Genomic DNA, 26707 nt, shown 5'->3' with positions numbered 1-26707 from the left:
TCTCAGAGCGGCTTCCTTCAAGTACGAGGAATGAAGGGTAGATGGCACTCTGGCAACGGAATACTGTGCACGAAACTGAATCACTTTTCAAATCACATTACTGAGAATGCTCAAACATTGTATTTAAGCCCTTGTAAACCATTTCACTGTACAATGCCTGGGGGAAGAGTAGTTTCTTGTATGTGCAGCTTGAAGGTGAAGGCATTCGTAGTTCTCCAATAATAATAGGTAAAACTCCCATTTGTGATGCCCTTTTTTGGAGTAAAGGTTACGGGGCAGCAACAGAGTTATTGTCATTTACCAATTGTATCCTGGGGCCACAATATACTATTGTACCCAAACTGAATGACCACGTTCTACTCCTTTTCATGACTTGATTTTCCCAGGGTAAAGGGGTTGAGCAGTCAAAGCTTAGAGGAGAAGGAGTGGGGTTAGAAACTCAGGAGCACAGAGGCATTTTAAAGGACATAACAGTACTTAAATGTCCAGACAGTAAGTAAGTAAGTAAGTAAGCTTTATTCGATTTTTCAAGTAAAATCATAAAAGCACTACAAAGACATTTATACATGCAACATTAAAAATGGCGTGTGCATAATCGGTACAAAATAAACGCTTACTTGATCATTAAAAAACATTTCTTAAGATTCATAATAAAACCATGAAATATTAGTATTTCATTAGTGGCAAACAGCAATGTATCACAAGAAGATAATTTAATACAAAGATTTCCTATACATTATTACCATTTTTAAAAAACATGAGACGGCGTAAATAATATGATCTCCTTCTAACTGTAACATTTTTTGATATGCTGGTCTACATTTTCGTATCCCCCATCGTTTTAATAACGGCATCAGAAATTGGTTTCTGGGGTTCGTATATAATTTACAAAAAAACATAATATGAATATTAGACTGCACCGAAGTGTTATCACAAGAGCATATTAGTTTGTTAGAGGACCAATCATTAACATTAGGTAGAGTGACCATGCGAAAAAAGAAGCCCAGACGCAAACGGGTCAACAACATTTGAAGATATGGGCTCTGTACCAGAACGAGGTAAGTTTGCAAACCCTCAGTTGGTGTAATTTCCTGGTAATTTAATACTGTGCGCCTTAATTTTTCGCTATTCCATCTGGCAGTTTCTAGATGGATGGTTATCATTTTTTTCAGGGCTGATCTTGATAGTCCATCCAGGGTTGTAGGGTTATCAAAATACTCTGGATGGCCTAGATCAGTAAGTGTGGATCTCACGTAAGATAACCATTTAACATTAGCTGCCCCGTCTAGGGCTAGACAGTCTTCGATAAGGTCTCTATTGAAACTGGCTTCGTGTGTGGCCCACACTTTATGCCAAAGCAAAATGGGGGACAACTTAATGATATCGTTGAGATATGTAACTCCTACTTCGATGTGTGACATGTACGTGGAGGTACTTTTGGCCACTCCCAGAAGATAGCAAATGAATTGATTTTCACAGCTCTGTAGGGAGTGGTCTTTCTCAGTTCCCCATATGCCCGCGCCATAGGTAGCCGTAGAAACGCATTTAGCCCGATAAATCTGGATCAGCTCCTTAACGGGCTTACCGCCAGTTCCATCGGAAAAAGCACGTAAGGCGCCTATGGTGCGGCTATAAGCCAGCTTCCTAGCTGCTATCGCTGCCTGCCAACGACACCGTCTATCAAACAAAACACCTAGATAACAGAATTTATCTGTAGTTACAATTTTTTGGTTATCTAGGAATATGGTACAAGGTGTTCTATTAATCTTCCGAGTACAAGGCATCGTAAATGTTTTCGAGATGTTGACTCTGAGGCCTCTATCCCTCATGTAACACGCGAAACTATTTACCGCCCTTTGTAAGCCTACCTCAGTCTGAGACATTATAGCCGCATCGTCGGCATATAATAAAATTGGAACCGGTGAGCCCTTAACAGTTGGATAATCATTAGGTAGGATTGAAAGGTGCTGTCCAACTGAGTTAATATAGTATGTAAAAAGCAGCGGGGCCAATATACAGCCTTGTCTCACCCCTCTAGTGATCGGGAATTTCTCCGTACATTCCCCCTGTTTACCATACCTAACTCTTGCCCCTGCATCTTTATAGAGCTCTTTAATAAAAGTAATGATGCGGTTATCAATGCCCAATTCACCCAGTGTTGCCCACAGAAAATCGTGATCAACACAATCAAACGCGGAGCTGAGATCGATGAAAGTTATAAAAAGAGCTCCGCGTTTGACATGAGTGTACTTGGAGACGAGGAGGGACAGATTTAGGCACTGTTCAATTGTCCCTATTCCTTTTCTAAACCCATACTGTAGGTGGGAAACTACATTATGGTCTTCCTCCCAGAGTTGCATTCTCTTTAAAATTATTCTTCCAGCCACCTTCATTAGGCCGTCCAAAAGGGATATCGGCCTATAGCAGGTAGGGTCGTCCCTATTACCTTTTTTAAATATAGGGACCACAATAGCATCAGTCCAGGTAACAATGAACCCACTCTGGTTGCCCTTATTTAAAACATTTGTGAGCAAGGGAGCCCAGAAGTCCGGCTCTGCTTTATAAATATCTACCGGCATACAGTCTAGTCCTGGGGCTTTGCCTGATGCACTTTCCCTGATGGCATCGTGAACTTCCTCGACGGTGAATGATAAATCTATAGGGAATGGATGGACTGAGGGACTAATATGTACTCCCTTTTCTATTAATGGGCATACCCGTGGTGGTATTGTGCTTTCTCCGGGGGTTGTGTAATTATATAATTGTCTAAAGTGGCTTACCCACGTTTCACCCGTTATGGCTAAGTCCATAGTGTTATCGTTATCCCTTGACTGGTATAAAGATTTTACCGCCCTCCAGAAAAGAGAGCTGTTCTTCTGCCTTGATGCCTCTATTAATGATTCCCATGCCTCCTTTTTCAAAGTCAGCTTTCTTTCTTTAATGGATGATTTATATACTCTCCTAGTCTCGCGTATTAGGACTGGATTTTTTGGTTTTAAAGACAGGGCTCTTTTTAGTTCTTTCAATGCCTTAGAGCACTTCCCGTTGAACCACCCTTCTGGCCTTTTGGTGTTTCCTTTAGGCACTCGAACCAACAGATTTTTAATGTAGTGCTGTATTTTTGAGAAAGCAGCCATTACGTTCTTTGGGGCATTGTGTTCTTCTAGACATGCAGAAACATCAACAGCACATGATGTAAGCACATTTTGGAAGAACACTCGGGGCACAATTTTTTCCCATTTAACAACATAACCGTTGGTTTTAGTTAAGTTGATCTTATATGGATAGGTACATACAGTCGCTTTCTTACGGTGGAGCCCTGTGACATTTACACCAATAATCAGTGGGTAGTGATCACTCAATAGATCTTTCCCAACTTCCCAGGAGGTTATAAATCCTGGGATGACAGGGGTAATTAAGGCAAAATCGATTATCGAATTACAGCCTCGGCCATTAAAGGTTGGCTCAAATGGAACAGGGGGTGAACAAATCTGGTTGACAAATGAAAAATCAAAGTTAAAAACAATGTCATTAAGAAGGGACCCCATCTTGGTGTGAGAAAAATGTATGGGACCATCCTCCCCGTAATCTGAAAGACCGCACAAATCTGTTTCAGTAAACGAGCAGATGGTACAATTAAAATCCCCCACCCACACAATCCTTTTTTCCCCTACAAGTTCTTCAGCCAGTCGAGTAATACAACTCATCATTTTTGCCATAGTGGTCTCCATCTCACTGCTTGACATGTTATTATAAAAGTTCACTAATACAATATTATGAGTAAGACCCCACTTAAATGATAATATTTGAAAATGCTGGCTAGAAAAGAATTTGTGTACTTTAACATCCTCAGTAGTTGAGACATAGATACACAGTTCCCCCTTGTTGTGTCCCTGTATAGATGGAATAGCCGGAGAGTGAAAAGTCTGGTATCCTAACAAGTGTGCTTCCTCAAGAAGCCATGTCTCTTGGAAGCAAAGTATGCCGTGATTTTGGATGATGTCTAGCCAGGGCTTATAAGTAGTTTTACTTCCAAGACCCGCCACATTCCACAAAAGCAGCGAGTGAAAAACCTTGCTAGGATCGTCTCGGTTGTATCCGGGTCTCCCATTTGAATTAAAAACAAACGAGGGGGATGTGTGTGGTATATCCACTGTTGTCGTGGAGATAGCAGAGTTATAATCATTTAGGGACAAGTGGGATTGATAAGAAACAGAATTAGGATCCAAAGGAATACTCTTTATATTTTCCCCATTTAATAGCGACGCTGAGCCTTCCTTCAGGTTTGAGGTCATTGGAAGTGGCCTTGGGCTATCCTTTGCATTTTCTTTATCAGTTTCATGATAAATTTTATTTGCCCTTTGCTCCTCAGGAATGCTGACAGAATCAGCTTGACCTGTATCGTCACTATTATCGTAACCACACGTCAGGTACCTATCAGGCGATTTTTCCCTCGAACGTGTTACATTAAGTCATTCGTTCTCATCCAGTCCAGAGAAAGGGTGAAATAAATTTGATAAAGGTATGTCCCAATTGTCCCTAGGATTATGGATATGGAAATTGTCCCTGGAATTATTAGTATAGAGGTTGTTGTTATTAAACAATGGTTGATTTGGGTACGTTGGTGAAAAACAAGGGGTATTATTCCTGCTGTGAAAGTTACGAACAACCGGATTCATAATTGGAATCGATCTGTATAATGCATGGGGTCTATACATCTTGGGAGGATAGGGAGTAGGCGTGGGTTGGAAAAAAGGGGAGTCATTTCCGTTGTAATATCTATGAGCTGGGTTAAAGGTTGGATTTGGTCTATATAGACCTTCGAATCTCCGTTTGTTTAGGGGAAAATGATTTGTGTTCATCAATGATGGATTATTATTATTTGGGGGCTTCATAAGAGCTTCCGGATAAAAGTAGCTCAAGTTATGCATAGAGATTCCTCCCTCACCTCTCCCTGGGAACCAGTCACTGATGTATGTGACCAGTCTGTGATCTTTAAAGTTGACGATGATCACATCCCCTTCAATATCCTTAGGCCTAGGTCCCACCCAATTGCATCGCCTGACTGAAACTATATCTCCGTTTAGATGCGTTGGAAGTGGTCTATTTTTCCGCAGCCAGTAAATGACTATTTTTAAGACTGGGGTTATGTTCTGGGTTACCAGCTGGCGTGACCGGGACTCCTGTAATAACGATGACATAATTTAAGGATTCCGGGGGCAGATCGACAACATTTCTGATTTTTGTTCTAGTTGTTTGGGTAGGCCTGCTTGGGGCTTCATTTGTGGTATGGCCTTTTTTTGGTATGCCTATATGGGGGTTATCCTTATTAGTTTTATAACTAAATGTTAGAGGTTTAGTACCCGCCAATGCATTAGATTTTACTACGACGGGATTTTTATTTGATATAGGAGTGGCAATTTGTTGCTTGGATAGGTTGTTAAGAGGCTGTTTACCTACCGGGTGCATGTTACCTTGGTCACCGGATTTGTGACAAGCTACTACCTTTTGCTCTTGCAGGATCTGATCCATTTTCTCTCCTAACCTTTTGACCCTTTCGGTAAGTGGGAGAATCAAAGCTTTAATAAGGCAATCAATATCTTTTAATAGCCCTTCATAACTTGGGGCAAGTATCGATTTAGCAGTCAGATGCCCTATAGGGTCCACATTCCCTGTTTCCTTAGTAATCTTGTGCGGGGGGTACCTATTACTAATAAGAAGTCTGTTCCCCTTTTTGATTCCACCCTTCCTTCTTCTCTTTCTCGGTGGTGAACGAGAGACACTGTTGAATCCCTTAATGGGAGATTTTTTAAACTTTTTATCAGGTACAGTAATCGGGTGGCAATCAGATCCTAAGGGTGTAAACACAGGGGAGGGTACATTTATATGGTGGAGAGGTGCTACATCTTTAGGTAACGGAGTACTTAAGTCAATTAACTGATTTTGGTTTGACTCAGAAGAATTGTGGTCAGGAATGACTATAATATCGTTTTCGGCAAGGTAATTATTCTGAAATATAAGCGGGATATCATCTATACTAGGTAGATCAGCATCAGATTTTTTGTAAGTAATTAGATCTGATGTAGGACCTGTATCCACCCTCTGGGCAGAAAGTGGTCTTTGTTTTAACAGCTCAATAGAGACGGCGCCCAGCTCGCTTCTCTGCAAGCGTAATCTCCCTATCGACTTCATTCTTTACTTTAGAAAAGAATTTGTCCAGTGGACCTAGTATAGGAACCCCTGCCTTGCCAGATAAGGGATTCGTTACAGTGATGTCATTTTAGGCGTAAAAATAGAGTTCAAAGGAACAATGTATGGAAAGCCTAAGGGTGCAATCAATAACAAACCCGGTTAAGCATAATAAGTCATGTAGAACATCGCAATCAATAATACTAATACAATACGAGTGGTATGGGACTATAAACAAGGTCAAAGTGTAGTAATTATACCGCAAGTCCAGTTTCCAAAAGTAAGGGGGGTGGCCCAGCCCGGCCTCCTTCGGCCTTAGACGGCCCGCCCTTTGCCCGGGCTTCGCCCCGGGCCCTCCAGCGCAGCTGTGTTGAAACAGTAATGAGGGCGAGGTAAGGCGAGGGGCGGGGCAGGCAGGGAGAGCGACCCAGATGTTGCGGGTCTCGACCTCACGCAGGGACTCCTGGTATATCGAGTCCCTGCGGGTCAGCCTGCAGCCCTGCAGCTCCCACACAGACGCCAACAACGCAGCGGGACCAAGGGGCTGATGATAATCCGACGTTCTCTCCACTCAAAACGCAAGGGCAGGCTCTGTCTATGACTCCCACGTAGAACAGCTTACAGCTTACAGGAGATCCCAGCGAGGGAGCGGTGCAGCAGATCCTTATCTGCTGAGGCGAGGGCGGGGCAGGCAGGGAGAGCGACCCAGGTGTTGCAGGTCTCGACCTCACGCAGGGACTTCTGGTATATCGAGTCCCTGCGGGTCAGCTCGCAGCCCTGCAGCTCCCACACAGACGCCAACAACGCAGCGGGACCCGCGCAGCGGGTCCGGCAAGGGGCTGATGATAATCCGGCGTTCTCTCCACTCAAAAAGCAAGGGCAGGCTCTGTCTATGACTCCCACGTAGAACAGCTTACAGCTTTACAGGAGATCCCAGCGAGGGGCGGTGCAGCAGATCCTTATCTGCTGAGGCTAGGGCGGGGCAGGCAGGGAGAGCGACCCAGGTGTTGCGGGTCTCGACCTCACGCAGGGACTCCTGGTATATCGAGTCCCTGCGGGTCAGCTCGCAGCCCTGCAGCTCCCACACAGACGCCAACAACGCAGCGGGACCCGCGCAGCGGGTCCGGCAAGGGGCTGATGATAATCCGGCGTTCTCTCCACTCAAAAAGCAAGGGCAGGCTCTGTCTATGACTCCCACGTAGAACAGCTTACAGCTTACAGGAGATCCCCAGACAGTCCTTTACTTTCCCAAAGGAAATTGCTTTATTACAAGTGTTGGGATGGAAATGTCATCTGCATGGTAAATGCTGCATGTAATTCTGCCCCGAACGCCTGACTACAATTGAAAATGGTATCCTGACGTTTGTTTAGGCCCTTCCATTATACTAATTTAGCATATGCGCAGAAACCTAGGCTGGTCCATGAAAGTGAGTTTGCATTTCAGGAACCACCAGTCGCAGTCAATAATTTCTGTTGACCAGGACACCCACAATGAAAAATCCAGTGGCAAAGGGATCATGATCAGTGCTTCAAACCACATTATCTCCAGAAGAACTTAAGCTAGACAAATGCGTCCAACATTTCCATAATCACAGTAACGTGATGCAGATGATGGACAAAGATGCCAGGACAGGTTTTAAGTCTTCCAGAAACGACAGAAGAGGTCAGTAAATGCACCTATCGAGCACAGGGATGGTTGGGGATGATGTAGGCTCACCCTTCTTAAACGTGAACACGATGGAGCAGTACCTTGACCCAGATCTGTTGAAGGCTCTGTGAAGTTGGCTGGCTTTGTGACTTTAAGGCAATCTACTTCCATCGAGATGGAGATGTCCTCCACTGAGGTTCTTTCAGTTAGCTGGGCCTTGGCTATCCTTGATGGGATGGGTCACTTCCTTCTGGCCAGAGCACTCTGCCTCCTCGTGCGGGCAGGTATAGCTTTCTGTCTCTGCACAGGTCCAACATCAACACAGATCCACAGACTTCCCAACATAGGCCCAGTCTGAAGGATGAGTGGTGGCTCCACAGCAGCCCCACTCTTGGTTCTTTGGTATCTGCTCTTCTGCAATGGTGTACTTGACCTCCTCATTGATGAGCCAACACTGAACAGAGTACTGTCTGAAGAGGCCTTTTCTGGTGGACAGACAATGACAATCAGGAATGCTGCACCCTTTAAATTTAGAAGCGCTCTTCCAATGCGGGAGGAGTATACTTCTGAAATACCCAGCCTCCATGCTAGGGATGTAGACCAGGCAATACCACTTGGGACTGAAGTGAAACGGTCTATGAAAATGTAGCATGAATCCAGAGAAGGAGGCCATTTCACAACGAGGTACTGATTACAAATATGAAAAATGATGGTGGCTTTACTCTAGCAGGGTCAATGCTGCTACTTCAAGGAGATCTGGTTGGCTACCTCCAGTCAACCAACAGAGACAAACTGTGTCAGGAAGAGGGGATAGATGAAGGGTATATGCAAGGCCCGGTCTCTGAGATGAACACGGATTGAGACAGGCACACAGCGACAAAAACACAGAGAGACACAAATACACACACATAACCCTCAATATACCCTTACATTATGATGGCAAAGGATCCCTGTTTTGGGGCATCAAACAGAACTTTTTCTAGGGGAGCCGGAAGGCAATCCAAAAAGGAGGTACAGGTAAAATGTTTGTCGCCCCTGCAAGAATTTTCGGTTGACTACACTGTCTGGAGAGCAGTCATCCTCGCAAAGGGACAGATACTCAACAGTACCTCCACAAGTCTCACATGAATGCAGAGCTTAATGAGGGAAAAACAGACCAAGTCACACAGAGGACCTTTGGCCCAAACAAAGTACAAGCAGGCTGAAATATTAACACCCACATTCTGAGCTGTGCGCAAAGTGAAAAGTCGGGAACATACTTTTTTCATGTGGATTTTCCACTTTACAGCCATTAGACATTGAGCCCTCATATCATTCACTCCCATTTACATTGGGTACCACTTCCGCCAGGTTCTACCTCGAGGAAACTGAGTGGGCAAGAGTGTGTAGTATTGGTAATATTGCATTTTAAATCAATGCAAAATGTTTTCATCACTATTCTCCATTATTTACTACAGGAATGGGAAACACGTGCAAAAACAAGCCTGGTACCATTCACAAACAGCAATCTGTGCCAGGGTGTTATTGTAGCCATTATTAAATCGCCAATTGGAATTTATTTATCTTCACATTTTATATAGCTTGAAAAAACCGAAGCAGTACAAGAACGTTGGAGAATGGAAATGTCCTGACAGTGAAAAGTAAGAAAAATTATGAACATTAAGGGTCAATATAAACTAGTTACCCACAAGAGACACATTTAGCAGCTCACTTGTTAAAGAAAGATGTGAGAGAGAAGTAGAATTGGGAGGCAAGGTAGGGTGAGAGGAGTGGATAAGAGCAGGCAATAGAGGGAGGATAAAGAGGTATCTCATGGGACAAGGTTGTGGAAGTGGTTTGCGAGGAGTGACCAAGCAAATGGGGAAGAGAAAAAATCAGGAGGAATGGAGATGTAAGTGGCACAGATTTTGTTTTAATTTGTTGTTTATTTTTAATTTAGATTGACAACATTTTGCAAAAAAAATAAAAAAAATAAAAGACATGGAGAAAATGTTGAAACTGTTTTTTTTATATAAAGCTCTCGACCTTACTAAAACTCTGACACTGCCGGTTGTCTTGTTGTTAATTCACCTAGGAAGATTTACTGGTCTAATACTAATCACAGCACTTTTTGGAATAGTAGTGAGTGTGAATTTCAAAGAGGCTGACTGACCATCTTGAGTTTTACGATTGCTGATGTGGATATAGTTAATGGGGAAAGCTACCAGGGTCAGGAAGACTTGTCTGACTTGTGTGGTGTTTCCCTTAACAATAATGCAGTGGACTTCAATGGTAAACATAAATTAAGGCTCTAAAGAACCGTATTACATGCAATATTGCATAGTTTTTCATCAATCCCCTGTCAGAGGGGGAGACCTTTCAAGTAGGCTTGGTCCATGTCCCTATCAGCTGCAGAATATCATTAAGTGGGTTTCTAAGTGAAAGAGGGTATGCGGAGACCTAGCTAGCTTCGCCAAATACATTGTGAGAGAAACTAGACCATGGGACAAGGTTTCACCACCGAACAACCTCAGATCAAGATATCATGCCATCGGGGGCGTGGCCAACTGCCGAACATGGCGGCAGCTTAACTCGGGAGCTCCGCAAGGCAATCCGGCCCGCGCAATAATCCGCATGCACATCCGTTTACTAACCTGCCTGAAGGGGTGAAATCGGCTCCGGGAACCGAGCGGCACACATCGAGCCGCCCCTGGCGCAAATCCGACGCCGGGAAGTGCTCCATCCGCCGACAGCGGAACGAGGCCTAAGACAACTCAGCAGCACCGGCCTAAAGTACGGGGGCAGGCCGACCGGAAGCGCACCTTGCCCAGCCGGAAGAAGTCGGCCTCGGCCGGCACCCGCTTCTCTCCGCCTGGCGCCAAGTTCCGCCACAGCGCTCTCATCCCGCTGCACTTGGGAGCGACCTCCGGTCCCCCTGAGCCAAGACTTCAAGATCTCAGGGGCGAGGGAGGCCCCGCACAACGTCGAAGCAGTGCTGGATCTGCGCTGCCGGGCGGACGCCCAGACAAACACGGCAGGGTAGGGCGGAGGACGCCTGGGTCGACGCAGCCCCCCCGCGGCACTGAACATTACTCCGGACCACCGTTGGGCTGAGGGGGCCGAGTACAACGCAAGGGCACCGGTCCCCGGCTACCCATTACAGCCCGAGCAGGCGGCGCAATCCACGTGGAGCGGGGAAACAGTGCGGTGTGCGAGAGATGCACACACCCCCAACAGCACCGCGGGAACCCTTCTGCTAACTCCGACGGCAGTCACAATAAGGCTACACTTCAGGCCGGGATCGACCTGGGCCCTGCGGCTCCTGCTCCTCTGCCGGCTGCTCCGACGGCAACCGCCAAGGGGAGGGCCTACACAGTAAGTGGCCGGGCCGGGGACAATTGAAGGACCGGACACTGTCAACCCAAGCAAGCCAACATGACGGGCAAAAACACGAGGAGCGTGACAACGACGCAAGCGAAGCTTGATAAATTTGCCTACGCCCAGAACAGCCACTCACAGGGACCTGGCCGGCACTCCGCCGGTGCCTCCTCCGACGCCAATGGCACTGGAAAAGTCACGCTGGAAGCCATAATGAGAACTCTTACCGACGTCCAGGCGACGGTGGGCACCATCTCCACTGAGGTGAACCTGCTACGAGCAGATTTTAAGAAAATGTCGGAGAGGGTGTCGCAAGTGGAGGTGGTCACGAAATCCCTCATTGAAGACACTTCAGACCTTCAGGTGGCGATGGAGCGACTAGAAAGGACCACTAAACAACTACAAGAAAAACTGGATGACCAGGAAGGACGCTCGAGAAGAAATAACGTCCGCATCCTAGGCCTTCCAGAATCGGAAGGGAAGGGGGCCATGGACCTGTACATCGAAGACCTCATTAAGACCAAACTGCAACCTAAAGGCCTGTCCGCCTTCTTCTCCATCGAGAGGGCTCATCGGGTCCCGGGGGGTACGCCCAAACCGGGGGCCATGCCGCGGCCGGTGCTGGCCAGGCTCTTCAACTTCAGGGACAGGGACGCCATTTTGCAGGCGGCCAGGGTGGCGCCACCGGTGAAAATCCTGAACTCCACGCTGGCTTTCTTCCCAGACTACACGGCCGAGGTGGCCAGGCGTCGAAAATCCTTTAATGAAGTCAAGAAGACGCTGCGAGACAGGGAACTACCCTATTCAATGCTCTTCCCCGCCAAACTGCGGATTGTGGCCGAGGGGAGGACATGGTTCTTCGACAATCCTGAGGTGGCACGGGAATGGCTGGATGGCTGGAGACCGGCGGGCAAGCCTCACCGCCCACATAAAGACCGCCAGGACCGCCGTACTGTGAAGACGCCGGAACACCGTGCGGCCAGCCCGGCCAATGAGCAGGGCGCGGCCGGGGGCCTGGAATCTGATCTCGAGAGGGACCCGTTTGACTCAGGTCAGCCTAGCACGGGCTAAATGGCTACACTGGAAGCACCAAGATTTGGACACAGCCCGTGGGACCTTGGGCCGATGGAACTGAGTAGGGCAGGTTTTGGCCGGAGCCTGTAGGGGACTCGCCAACCCCACAAGCAAGTAAGACTAGATAGGGGGGGGACAAAAGCACTCTGCCAAGTTGGGGATGCGGGCGGGAACTCGTCCGTGGTGCAGGGGAGCAGGGAGGGGGTGGAGGGATGGGAGTTACGAGGTTCAAGTTAAAGTTAAGTTTTATGGTCATCATCCTTGCAATCTTACAAGGCACGGAAACACTACTCACTATGGGCGGCGTGCGACGCCTCCGCGTTCTGGCGTCCTCATCCTGCTGAACATGGATCACACGGTTCATACACTCAAATGGCACGACATGATCGAGCTACACCCGCATTGGGTGCCCCTGTAACGACATTGGTCCCCCCACTGGGGCTCCTTACATGGAATGTCAGGGGGTTGGGGGACAAGATTAAACGGGGTCTGGTGCTGCAAACTGTTAAACGTACTCGATCAGACCTAGTGCTGCTGCAAGAAACACATCTGGCAGGGACCACCTGTAGGGCTCTGAACAGGCGTGGGTACACCATGGCAGTACACTCGGAGTTTACCTCAGGTTCCAGGGGCACCGGGATACTCCTCAGAAACAATTCCCCCTTCTTGGTCACGGGCCACAAGACAGATGATCAGGGACGGTTCGCAGCACTCTCAGGCCAGTGGGAGGGGAGGGCCTTGAATGTGATATCTGTATACATCCCCCCAGCACTGCATGCTACAGCCTTGCCGGCGCTTAGCCAATTCCTTATTAATCTCCCAGAGGGGGACATGATCCTGGGGGGAGACTTCAATGCCATCGCAGACCCCCTGCTGGACACTTTTCCCCAGCGGGATCGCCAGAGAGGGTCGGCCACACTTCCGGGATTCTTGTCAGCTATGGGCCTCGAAGACGTCTGGCGTCACCTGAACCCTACAGCGCAGCAATACACACACTACTCTGCACCCCACAATAGCCTCGCACGTATTGACTACTTCTTCTTTCTAGGGGTTGGACTGAGCTCTGTGGATAGTATTGCTATTCTCCCACGAGGAATCTCCGATCACTCCCCGGTCTCCCTTCACGTTTCTACCAAAGATTGTAAACGGGGTAGGCTGTACCCGATCTATCCCAATTATCTGCAGGTCCCCGCCATTAGGAAAAAACTCAAGTTAACCACCACACACTATTTTACTGAGAACACGGGGTCGGTCACCTCACCCTCAGTTCTGTGGGAGGCTTACAAGACGGTCCTCAGAGGGGCGTCCATATCTGCCATTACTGGGCATAAAAGGGAGTCTAGGGCTACACTGGCCAATTTGGAATTAGCATTACACACGGCAAACACTGCGCATATGGCAGACCCCACCCCTGAGACGCTTCATGAACTACAGCTCCGTCAGCAGCAGCACCAGGCACACCTCACTGTGATCACCAAAGGACACCTCGCGAGCACGGCGCACAGAATCTATGATGTGGGAGATAAGGCGGGGAGGATGCTGGCATGGCTGGACAAACGAGGGGGCAGTAACAAGGGGATACACGGGCTCTACGATGCGGCCGGCGTGCTGCAAACTCACCCGGAACAAATAATCCAGACTCTAGCTCGCCACTTCCAGGGGATCTACACACCGACGCGGCCAGTCACTGAGCGGGAGGCCACAGAATCACTTGATCACATCCCTGTCCCCGTGCTCGCACCTGAAGCACAGCAGGAACTTGATGCAGATCTGACAGAGGGGGAGGTCCAGTTGGCAATACAGGCGCTGCAGTCGGGCAAGGCCCTGGGCCCAAACGGAATTCCTGTGGAGTGGTATAAGGCGATGGACTCTGTGCTGGCCAAGCCCCTCTTAGACATGTATAACGACAGCGCAAAACAGGCGCTGCTTCCACTCGATCAACGCACGGCCACCATTGTGGCCATCCCCAAACCAACCAAGCCACCGACAGACAGTGCCTCATACCGACCCATCTCACTGCTCAACACAGAAGCAAAGGTACTGGCGAAGCTCCTGGCCAGTCGCCTGACCAAACATCTGAGTACCCTAATACACCCTGACCAATCGGGATTTATGCCGCACAGAAGCACAGCGCTAAATCTACGGAGGGTCCATGGGGTACTGGCGCAGGCGCATCTTCTTACGGAGCAGGCTGTGATACTTTCCCTGGATGCTAAAATGGCATTTGACTTGGTGGAGTGGGAATACCTTTTTGCTGTCCTGGCCCGCATGGGATTCGGGCCCCAGTATATGGCATGGGTGCGACTGCTCTACGCCCAACCGATGGCACAGGTGGTTGCAAATGGACGCATGTCCTCGACCTTTCCACTGGGGAGGGGAACTAGGCAGGGGTGCCCGCTGTCGCCCCTGTTGTTTGCGATAGTACTGGAGCCACTGGCAATCCTGCTTAGATCGACGCCGTTGTTTCGGGGACTCACTTGGAGCGACGGGCGGGAAGACAAAGTCTCCTTGTACGCCGACGACATGTTAGTATACATGACCGGCCCAACTGAGGGGGTCCCCGCCCTACTGGCAATCTGCGATGAACACGGCAGGGCCTCGGGATATACCCTGAACTGGTCCAAGTCTATACTCTATGTCCTTACTGGCCCGGCTCCGGTGTTGCCGGCTAACTGTCCTCTCACAATAACCGCCTCCTCCTTTAAGTACTTAGGTATTTATGTGACGAAGGACTCTAAACAGTTTTATATCGAAAACCTGCAGCCGCCTCTGCAGAGATTGCGTGCTGATGTCCAATACTGGGCGACGCTGCCGCTGACCCTCCTAGGGCGCGCGGCGCTCTATAAAATGATGGCTCTCCCGAGATTTTTGTATGTGCTAGAAAACTCCCCTTATGTGGTTAACCCACAGTATTTTAGACGGGTAGCGGCATTGGTCTCCAGCCTGTTGTGGGGTAATGGTCCGGCGCGGATAGCGCAGGCAAAACTGGTGAAGAGCTGGTACGAGGGGGGTATTGCATTACCCAATCTCCAACTATATTACTGGGCGTCACAGCTTAAAGTTATTAATCATTGGATTCACGTTTCACGGAACGACCCCGCATACCAGGCGGACTGGTCGCAACTGGGGACTGAGGGCATGCTCTCGGTGCTGTACAACTACCCGCAGGTAAAGACCCTACTAGGCCCAACATTCCACACAGCGACAATCTGGCATGCGGCACAATCACGCCTAGGGTGGAAGGGTAAAATCACCAGGCTGACCCCACTATGGGACACTAAAACACTGGGTAACCTACGGACCTGTAAGGGATTTGCGAGGTGGGACGACATAGGGATCTCGGTAGTTGGGGACCTCTGGGACAAAGGCACGGTTATTCCCTTCCAGCACCTCCAGCAACAATACGGCCTGGGGCCCACTGAAACATACCGCTATGTACAAATCCGGCATGCACTACTACAGGCGATCCCACCAGACACCACACTCCCAGAATCATCGCCACTTGAGGATAGGCTGCTCACCGAATTCATGGAGCAAAAAGCGACCTCACTCACGTACAAAAAATTGATTAACAACATGCCGGATCCCACACACAAACTTAAGGAGAAATGGGTGGACGAACTGGGCAACATGGATGAAACGGAGTGGAATGAGGCATTGGCCTCGCCGAGGGAAGTGGGCATATCAGCCAGATTCCGCCTGGTGCAACTCAAGGTACTACACCGCACCTACTACACTCGCACGTTACTCCACAAAATACAGAGAGCACCACACCCATACTGCCTCAGGGGATGCGGGGAGGAAGGGACTCTCCTACACACGTTATGGGAATGTCCACAAATCAGGGAACTATGGCGTCAGATTATGCGCACAGTCTCTCAGGCCATCAATGTTTCTGTCCTGCCGGAACCTCGTAAATGCCTGTTGAACATTTGGGACCCTACAGACTTAAACAGGTATGGACAACTGTGGGTCACCCTAGCGGTGACAGTGGCCAAACGAAACATTGCACAGAAGTGGGGCGCTCCAGAATTGCCGACGGTGGCAGGGTGGATAAGAAACATGGACCTTCTCATGGTAAAGGAGAGAGCAGTATATGTATTAAGAGCCTGCCCCCGCAAATGGAATCGGGTGTGGATGCCATGGAACGCATATAGGGGTGACCCATGTGAGGCATTGCCGGAGGGTGAGGACTCAGACTCAGGGGAAGACGAGGACTAGTGGCTATAGAGATGTTAGCATAAACGGGGGGGGGGGCCGGGGGGCGGAGGGCGTGCACCGCTATTGCAGACGAAATGCTGAATGTGTAAGCATGTGGGATAGTGTATATGACCGTGCACAAGTATTGGTAAACTGATGACCGTTGTTGGGTTTTTTAGATTTGTTTTCTTTATTCTGATATGTCCCCGCTAATACCATGTGTGGGGGAAGTCAGCCTACTGAATCGAAAAAGTATGGGCGGGGTGGGCGTTAAGAAGAAGGGGTAACATTGGACCATGTGATACATATGTCTGTCTATTCACTTCTTAACTACTGGGCCTTACATGGAAATGATAATTGTTGATACAATCTGTGTTAAATCCTTTCCCCACCGGGGGATCATATTACTGTTATGTCGCTTCAACTACAACATGTCGATATGTATATCTCTTCTACTCTCCTGACAATAAAGAATTTAAAAAAAAAAAGATATCATGCCATCTTTGCTAAGTACAGGCCCTCGCATACATTTATGATTCTTGAACAACCTCAGGAATATCTACGTCCTAAAAAAACCTAAAGCCCTAAAATAAGCAGTAGCTTTTTTAAACCTGTGAGTCAGCCCTAAAAAAAAAAGAAAATAAATTGGATAAAGCGAAACTTTGGCATTGTGCTATATACTATCAGACCCGCTGTCACAGCTCCACTTTTCAAAGAAACAGACCTATCTCTAACATTGTTACATTCTACTTCTTGGTTCGTTTTTCCCAGCTAGAGTAGCAACCCCATGAAAAGAATGAATATAAGACACAGAAATCCCTGAAGTTACCATAATCCCCTCGCCAGGGCGATACTCATTCACCAGCACGTGGTTCGCCACTTTTCCATCAAACAAGCCAAAGGATGAGATTTTCTCTGCATACTTCTGTAGCCAATCGGGCAGGCTTTCAGCCAGCATCCCTCTGGGGTGTGGTAAACCACCTATTAGAATTAGATAAAGAAGGAGTGAAAGAAAATTATGGAGCATCGCATTTAGGTTGCAGATGCGGTAGAAATAAAGGTAAATGATCAAACATTCCAAAGGTTGAAAGCGTTGAAGTTGTTGTCTGAAATGCGTTATTTCGATGAGGCAGTTGGAAATGCACATTTTATATTAGCTTTCAAACTAAATTTTAAGAATTGGTTTGAATAGGATGTGCTGGTATGGAGGATTTGGGCTGCTAGATTGCAGAAGTGATAAACCCTGCTGTGAATTTGATTTTGAACACCGCCCTGCGTGAGGGGCACATGGCGCAAACCTGGAAACATGCAAACATTCTCCCTCTTTTAAAGAAACCCACAGCTGACTCAGAGGTTGCCGGTAACTACAGGCCTATATCCCTGCTGCCTTTCTTCTCCATGGTTATGGAGAAATATGCCAACACAGTCACCACGAACTACGTGGAGGCCAACCATCTTCTGCACCCGAGTCAGTCGGGTTTCAGAGCTAATTTCAGCATGGAAATCACAGAAACTATAAAAGCTACTATGGATAGGGGAGGCAATGCGGTTTTGGTGTTGTTGGATCTTTCCGCGGCCTTCGATACCGTGCCCCACAATAGACTATTGCAAAGAATTGTGGAGGGCGGTATCGGAGGCACGGTATTAGGATGGTTCACTTCATTCTTAAACAACTGTTTACAAACTATCTGGTCCCCTCCTTTCGCTGCTGAAATCCCTCCCACAAATGTCGGGGTCCCACAGGGCTCAATTTTGAGCCCAACACTGTTCAATTTGTATATGGCCCCTCTTGCACTTCTCGCCGAGAAATTCGGGGAAGATAGAGCATTGTATGCGGACGACACGCAATTGTTCTTCACTTGCGAGAAGGGGGCTGAGTACAAGGGCAATGTGATCAACACATGTCTCTCAGAGGTTTTAACTTGGCTTAGACAAAACCAACTGAAGTGCAACTCTGAAAAGTCAGAGATTATCTTCTTCGGCTCACGTCCTTGTGAAGCATGGTACAAATGGTGGCTGCAGGATATGTCTCCCCCCACATCTTCAGTTACCACCGTGAAAAATCTTGGGGTCAGATTGGATGCTGCCCTCTCTATGAAGGTTCAGATCCAATCGGTGGCCGGCACCTGTTTTGGGGTTTTGAGAATGCTGAGGAACTTTCTCCCCCTGCTCCCAGTTTCTCACAGGAAAACGGTAGTCCAGGCCTTGGTGGTCTCGAGACTGGACTATGTAAACTCCCTGTACCTGGGACTCCCGGACTACTTACTAGGCCGATTGCAGGTGGTCCAGAATGTGGCAGCCAGGGCCATCTTTCTGGCAGGACCTAGAACACGCACGATCCATCTTCTGTTTTCCTTGCATTGGCATCTGGTTCGAAAAAGAATCAATTTTAAAGCGTTCGTTTTGGTCTTTAAAGCCTTTCATCAGATAGGAGACCCTTACCTTAGGGGAAGATTTCAACACTATACCCCTCAACGTACCATGAGGTCCTCTGCTCAGCTTTTGACCTCTACTCCCAAGGTCCTGCTTTCCCGGGTAGGGGGATGATCCTTTTAAACTGTGGCCTCTCGTCTCTGGAATAGCCTCCCTCTCTCTCTTCCATCATCCGTGGAGCTGACCACGGATGATAGAACTCTCCCCGTCCAGACCCCCACTCAAGAGGCATGTAACACCCTCAACCTCTTTTTCATGGAAAAGATCACAAAAATCAAAAACTCTATACCTCCCCCACCCCAGCTACTCCCTTTGGACACCCTCACCGACAACACCTCTACCTTGTCCATCTTCCCCACCCTCAACCCCATCTCATTAGCAGAACTCGCTACGCGAGTGAGAACCGGCTCCCCTAACGATTGCTGTCCGCCATCTGTCCTGCGGAGTATCTGCCTCAATCTACCTGATTGTATCCTACCCCTGCTGAATGGCTCGCTCAGCAGTGGCATTGTTCCTGGTTCTCTTAAGGAGGCCACTCTTGTGCCCCTCCTCAAAAAACCTGGCGCCGACCCCCTGGAACCATCGAACTTCCGCCCCATTTCCCTCCTTCCCTACTTCTCGAAATTAATGGAGGCCCACGTCACCCGATGCTTGTCAAATTTCATCGAATCCTCATGTCACCTCGAACCCAACCAAGCTGGCTTCAGACCTGCCCACTCCACTGAGGCCGTCATCTTGGCAGTTCTGGACACACTCAGGAGGAACGCGGACGCGGGGTCTCCCCAAGCCCTCGTGCTTCTGGACCTGTCGGCCGCGTTCGACACGGTGGACCACAACATTCTTCTCCACCGTGTCAGACAGGCAGGCATCCATGGCTCCGCCTTTAAGTGGATTGAGTCCTTCCTAACAGGCAGAACTCAGGCTGTTCGTCTGGGCTCCTTCACGGCAGCTAAAACCCCCACGACTTGTGGAGTCCCCCAGGGCTCCTCCCTCTCACCGCTTCTATTTAACTTATACCTCCAGCCCTTGATCCACTCTCTCCAGAAATGGGACATCATCGTCTATAATTACGCTGACGATTTACAGCTTATCCTCCCGCTCAATTCACCCTCTGCCATCAAAACTTTCCATGCAGTTATGATCCATATCCAACATTGGATGAACCAAAACCAATTGAAGTTAAACCCCGGGAAAACCGAGCTCCTCCTTCCTGGCCTCAGTCATGCCCATTGGGGCCCGCAGTTCTGGCCCGCGGAGCTCGGCTACCCCCCAGTTCCGGTCAAATCAGTGAAGAGTCTGGGAGTGATTATCGACACAGAACTGTCCCTCAAAGCCCAAGTGGGTGCGGTAATCTCATCCTGCATGTACCAGCTCCGGAAGATCCGCAAAGTTCGCCACCTACTCCCATCCACCGCACTTACCCAAGTTGTCATTGCACTTGTGCTTTCTCGGCTGGACTTTTCCAACTCCCTCTACCACGGTCTCCCACAATCCCTGTTACACCGCCTTCAGGTGGTTCAGAACCAAGCGGCCCGACTCATTCACAAAACCCCCAGATGGCAATCGGCCAAACCTTTACTTCACCGATTGCACTGGCTCCCAATAGGCCAAAGGGTAGCTTTCAAAGTGGCCTGCCTTACATTCAAGGCCCTCCACTGTCCCGGCCCCGCGTTCCTCAAATCTCTAATCACTCCCCATCAACCAATGCGCAATCTTCGATCAGCCCACCTTCATCTTCTAGTCTCCCCCAAAATCAAAACCAAGAAATTCGGTGGCCGCCGCTTCTCCCACCTGGCTCCCGGACTTTGGAATCTCCTCCCTCTATCCATCAAATCCACCCTCTCTCTCCTCAACTTCGGGAAATTGCTTAAAACCCACCTCTTCCCCCCTCTTGGTTAAAACCCCGCCACTCATGTTTCTCCTTCATTCACTCTGTCTCACAGCGCCAGGAAACCTTTGGTGTCAGTGCGCTCTATAAATCTCACCTAACATAACATAACATAGACATGTTCAGGACCTCCTTACTTTTAGGAGGAAATTAAAAGCATGGCTTTTTCAACTTCAGGTCCTAGACAGTTTCTGCTTTGGGTGTTCTTCTGTTAGCTGTTACGTGGTTTTTCTCTTCATGCCAGGACACTCTTGGGAGTAGCCGTGCGCTTTATAAATACCAAATAACATAGATGTTTTTATATTGTACGGTTGCTCCATTGTTTTAGTATGTTTAATGGACAATCTTCCCAATAAACTTTTGTTTAGCCTCCTTCGCTTTAAAGGTAAATGAGGCAAGAGCAATAACACAGGAAGTTGTAAGAGCTGTTCCTGACCACTAATTCTACAAAAACCACAGCTGTCAGGGACACAACATCTCTTACCCTTGTTCAAAACTTCAGTCCATCTCAAGAGCACAGGAAGGAAACCGCAAAATAATATCTATTGGATACACTGCATCTGGTGGCTACATTCAAAGTACTACACGGCTCATTATTTTTAATTACCTTATAGGGTTTCTACTTCTAATTGTCATTGACTCCATCCAGATGATGACCCTTTTAAATAATTCTTAAGGTCAGAACATCAACATTTTGAGTGTGGGTTATCATTCCACCTTCTGCTTCCTTCCATTTTCCTTGGTCTCTTGATATATAACTTCTGAGAGCCATTGTATTTTAATTCGAACATTAAACCTTCTATTACTGCTATCAAATCTTTGATACATTCTTGCACAGTGGTGTCACCTTACACTTTGACGTAGCATCTTTCTTTGCACAAATTATTAAACGTTTTTTCAATATGTTAAATGTGGGGCTTTTCTTTACTTATAGTGTATTTATATTGATAATTTAGTACATTTCGTTACTCTTTCAGCCCAGTGTGGTTCCATTTATTTTTCCTTGAAACCAAGAATTCATCTTCACAACTAAAACCCAAAATAACCACTATTCTTCTTTACATCTTGAGACCCGAGCGCAATTTGCTCCTCAAATACCCCTGACTTGATAGAGAAATGTGCTTGGTCGCTCTTCAAGACTTCCTTGCGATTGTTTACCCTTCTACTGCGGATATACCATTGCCCCTGATTATTTCTCAGAGTCCCAGCATTTCATAAATTTGAATTCAAGTACCGTAGGAGGTGATCGGATAGAAATCAGTCTGAAAACCTAAGGCGTCTGTTGTCTTTAGAATGTGATTACAGAGTTATCACAAGTAATAAATACTGTACAATTCAGGATTACACTTTGCTAGCCTTGAATTTCCTTTGAATATTATTCTGGAAAGCTAATGTCGTCTGTGAATCAATTCAACTTACTTAGGACCTGATTCAAAGTTAGGCGGGTGGGTATTCTGTCACAAACATGACGGATATCTGCCTGCCTTATTACAAGTACATGAAGTTATACCACGCTTAAAAGACGAACAAAATAGTCGTCAGAGCACTTGTCTGCCAAACTCTAAATCAGGCCTGGGTGTGAAATTCAGCTCCGCCGGCTGAGTTTTTCCCACTCCACACTCCGCTTACTGAGCAAGGATCTAAAATGTCTGCGAAGCCTAATTTTTTCCTTGCTCGCGCTTGCCAACGTTAAGTTGGTGAGCGAGGAAAATCTTACTCAAGACCACCTCCCAGCGAGATTTTTCAACGTGGGTGGTTGCGGATGGTTGCTTACGCTCGCATTGAGAAAACTTCATTTGCGTTGAGGAAGCTGGCGCTCGAGTGGAACATCTACTTGAGCAGCAGAAAGAAGCAGCACCCTCTCGTAGAGTGGTGCAGAGTGCAGTGATAGAGAGTACAGTGGTGCAGAGTAGACGGCAGTGACCTAGAGTGCAGTGACCTATAGTGCAATGGTGTAAAGTGACGTTGCATGCAGTGGCATAGAGTAGAATGTTGAAGAGTATAGTGGCATAAAGCGCAGTGATGCAAAGTAGTTCTTGTAGGTGCAGTGGTGTAGGGTGCACTGGTTTGAAGCAAAGTGGTGTAGAGCGCATTGGCATAGAATGCAGTGGTTTAGAGTACAGTTGCATAGCATAGCCTGCAGAAGTGTGGAGTGAAAGTCTCTGAAATTGTTTTGAACCAGACACCCGTATACGGGTGGAGGGATACACCTACGCCCAAATCTTTACATCTAAATGATGGGTTACATGATGCCCTGTTGACGCTATCTGCTCATATAGGTATAACATTGACCTAAGACACACCACATGCCTTTTGTTGATTAAAATAATTTACCTAAACCGTCTACAGAATAAACATCAACAATTAAAGGAACCTGCTTGAGCCCTGAAGAAGTCCCAAGAAGGATGAAACGCGTTGGCGAGCAATTTTGTTGTGTCTTCTAAGAATAAATAATTTGGGAATAAAAAGGATAGCGTTTTCTACAATCAAAAACATCATCGTTTGGTCTTTTAATTGGGAAGCTATTTGTTCTATATTATGTTTTGCCTTTGAAATATGATGCAACACTGCTGTTAAAAGATAGATTACTTGTGTTTCTCGGGTGCAGGGTCAATTTTGTGCTTTTTTTTAGAAGCGTGGAGTGGCGCAGCGTATGGTGGAGTAGAGTGGCGTAGAGTCAGTGGCGTTGAATAGATTGTTTCAGAGTGTAGTGGTGCAGGGTAGAGCACAGTGGCATAGAGTAGAGTGGTGCAGCGTTGATTGCAGTGGCATCAAGTGGAGTGTTGCAGAGTAGAGGGGCGTATTGTGCAGTGAGATACAATGCAGTGGCATAGAGTAGATTGTTTCAGAGTAGAGTGAAGTGGTGTAGAGTGGAGTGGTGCAGGGTAGAGTGGAGTGGTATGTAGTAGTGGCATAGAGTGCAGTGTTGCAGAGTGGAGTGACGTAGAGTGGGGTGGAGTGGTGCAGAGGCAAAAAGTGCATTGGTACATAGTAGAGTGGGGTAAAGTGCATTTGCAAAGAGTAGATTGGTGCATAGTAGAGTGCAGTGGTACACAGTCCATTAGAGTGGCACAGGGCGCATTGGCGTAGAGTGCAGCAGAGTGGCGTAGAGTGGTGCAGAGTAGAGTGCAGTGGGATAGACTAAAGTGGCGCAGAGTAGAGTGGGGTAGGGTTCAGTAGCAGACAGTGCAGTGCTGCAGAGTGGAGTGTCGTAGATGCATTGGCATAGAGTGCAGTGACGTAGAGTGGTGCACAGTAAAGTGTCAGAGTGCAATGGTGTAGAGTATAGTGGCTTACAGGGCAGTGGTGCAGAGTAGATTGGCATAGAGTGGATTGGTTTGGCTAAAGTGGTGTAGAAAGCACTGGTGTAGAGTGGAGTGGCATTGAGTGTAGTAGTGTGCATAAAGAGTGGCGTAGTGGAGTGGTTCAGAGTGGAATAGAGTGGCGTAGACTGCAGTGACATAGAATAGATTGTTTTAGAGTAGAGTATGGAGTACAAAGGCGCAGAGTGCAGTGGTGCAGAATAGATTAGAGTGGCTTTAGGTGGTGTGGCATAGAGTGGAGCAATGCAGAGTGGAGTGGCGGAGAGAGCAGTGTTGAAGAGTAGAGTGATGTAGAGTGAAGTGGCAAAGAGTGGAGTGGTGCAGAGTGGTGCAGAGTGGAGTGGTGCAGGGTAGAGTGCAGGGGCATAGAGAGGAGTGATGCAGAGTAGAGTGGTGTTGAGTGCATTACCATAGAGTACAGTGGTGCAGTGGCGTAGAGTGCAGTAGAATGTCGTAGAGTGGAGCAGAGAGCAGTGGCATAGAGTATAGTGGTGCAGAGAAGATTAGAGAAACGTAGAGTGCAATGGTGTAGAGTGATGTAGCGTGCAGTGGCATAGAGTAGAATTTTGTAGAGTATAATGGTGTAAAGTGCAGTGATTCAAGAAGCTGACATAGGTACAGTGGCGTAGGGTGCATTCGTTTTTTTAGCAAAGCCATGTAGAGTGAACTAGCATAGACTGCAGTGGTTTAGAGTAGAGTGGCATAGCATACAGAGCAGTGGCATAGAGTGGCGCAGCATAGAGTGCTGTGACGTAGAGTGGAGTGGCGCAGACTAGAGTGGCGTAGAGTGCAGTGGTACAGTAAAGATTGCAGAGTGAAGTGGAGTTGTGCGGGTTAGAGTGCAATGGCATAGAGTAGTGGCATAGAGCACAATGGCGTAGAGTGGCACAATGTTAATTGCTGGCATAGAGCGGCGTGGCACAGAGTGGAGTAGAGTGGCAGAAAGTGCAGTGTAATAGAGTGCAGTGGCATAGATTACATTGTTTCAGAGTAGAGTGCAGTGGTGTGGGGCAGGCTAGAGTGGAGTGGTATAGAGTAGTGGCGTAGAGTGCATTGGTGTAGAGTGCAGTGTTACAGCATGGAGTGGTGCAGAGTTGAGTGGTCTAGACTGGAGTGGTATAGAGTGCAGTGGTGCATAGCAGAGTGGGGCAGCGTGCAATAGCATAGTGTAGAGTCGTGCAGAGTAAAGTAGAGAGGGATAGAGTGAAGTGGCATTGCGTGCAGTGGTGCACAGTAGATTAGACTGGCATGAAGTACATTGGTGTAGAGTGCAGTGGCGTAGAGTGGTGCACGGTAGAGTGGTGCAGAGTAGAGTGGCATGGAGTAAAGTAGCAGAGAGTGTAGTGGTGCAGAGTAGAATGTCGTAGAGTGCAGTGATGTAGAGTGGTGTAAAGTGCATTGGTACAGAGTGCAGTGGTGTACAGTGGTGCAGAGTAAAGTGTCGTTGAAAGCAATGGTGTAGAGCAGTGATACAGAAAGTACGGCCCGGGGGGTGCATGCACCCCCCTGATCTTTCTGTGTGGCCCTCTGGTCAACGGCTGCACTGGGCTGCTGAATACTTGACATAGCACTAACATAATATGACAGGTGGGGGACCATACAGAGACCTATTCAAGTTTACCCACACCCCCACTGAGAGGTGGGAATTTTGCCACTGGAATCACAGAGACAACTAACAACACTCTTGCATTAGAGATTATAACAATTTTCAGGCTGTATTTATTACAATTAATAAACATGACATTAAAAAACATTCGCAGCATTGTTGCAATTCAATTCAGACAGTGGATGTACATGCGTCACCAACATCAAACCTACCCCTCTACAACCACCCCCTACTAGCATCAGTGTGGCCCTTCGTCACACCACCAACCAAACTTTTTGGTCCCTGGGAAAATGTTTGTGAGTCAGCATGGTATAGAGTATAGTGGCGTTACAGTGCAGTGGTGTAGAGTAGATTGGAATAGAGTGCAGTAGTGCAGAGTGTATTGTTTATGAGTAAAGTGGTGTAGAGTGAATTGGTGCAGAATGCAGTGGCATAGAGTGCAGTGGCGTAGAGTGGGGCAGAGTAGAATAGAGTGGCATAGACTGCAGGTGCATACAGTAGATTGTTTCAGAGTAGAGTGAAGTGGTGTAGTGAAGTGGTATAGAGTATAGAGCCGAACAGTGCAGTGTAGAAGAGTAGATTAGAGTGGCCTACAGTGTACAGTTCAGTGGCGTAGAGTGGCATAAACTAGAGTGGCACAGTGTAGTGATGAAGAATATACTGTTATAGAGTGCAGTAATGTATAGAAGAGGGGTGTGGAGTGCATTGGCGTAGAGTGCTATTGTGTAGAGTAGACTGGCATAGAGTGCAGTGACAGAGTACAATGGCACAGAGTGCAGTGGCATTGAGTATAGTGGTGTAGAGTGCAGTGGTAGAGAGTAGATTGGCACAGAGCGCATTGGTTTTGAGTAAAATGGTGAAGGGTGCATTGTCATAGAGTGCAGTGGCGTAGAGTGATGTGGAGAGCACTGAGTGCAGTGGCATAGAGTAGATTGTTTCAGAGTAGAGTGCAGTTGTGTAGAGTAGAGTTGTGTAGAGTAGAGTTGCAT

The 26707-nt window shown here is 47.7% G+C and overlaps 1 protein-coding gene across 2 annotated transcripts in view; it reads right to left on the bottom strand.

Moving 5' to 3' along the window:
- Positions 1-26707, bottom strand: part of ALKBH6 (alkB homolog 6, nucleotide demethylase) — a 78978-nt gene that overhangs the window by 3128 nt on the left and 49143 nt on the right. For both annotated transcript variants that reach the window (XM_078661108.1, XM_078661109.1), the window contains one exon: positions 17298-17449. In XM_078661108.1, the coding sequence (XP_078517234.1) occupies positions 17298-17449 (152 nt within the window). The remainder of the gene's footprint in view (positions 1-17297; positions 17450-26707) is intronic.

This window comes from Lissotriton helveticus, chromosome 9 (genome assembly GCF_964261635.1).
Source record: "Lissotriton helveticus chromosome 9, aLisHel1.1, whole genome shotgun sequence".
NCBI lineage: Eukaryota > Metazoa > Chordata > Amphibia > Caudata > Salamandridae > Lissotriton > Lissotriton helveticus.
The sequence above is the reverse complement of the archived record's forward strand: the minus strand, read 5'-3'. Positions and strand labels throughout refer to the sequence as shown.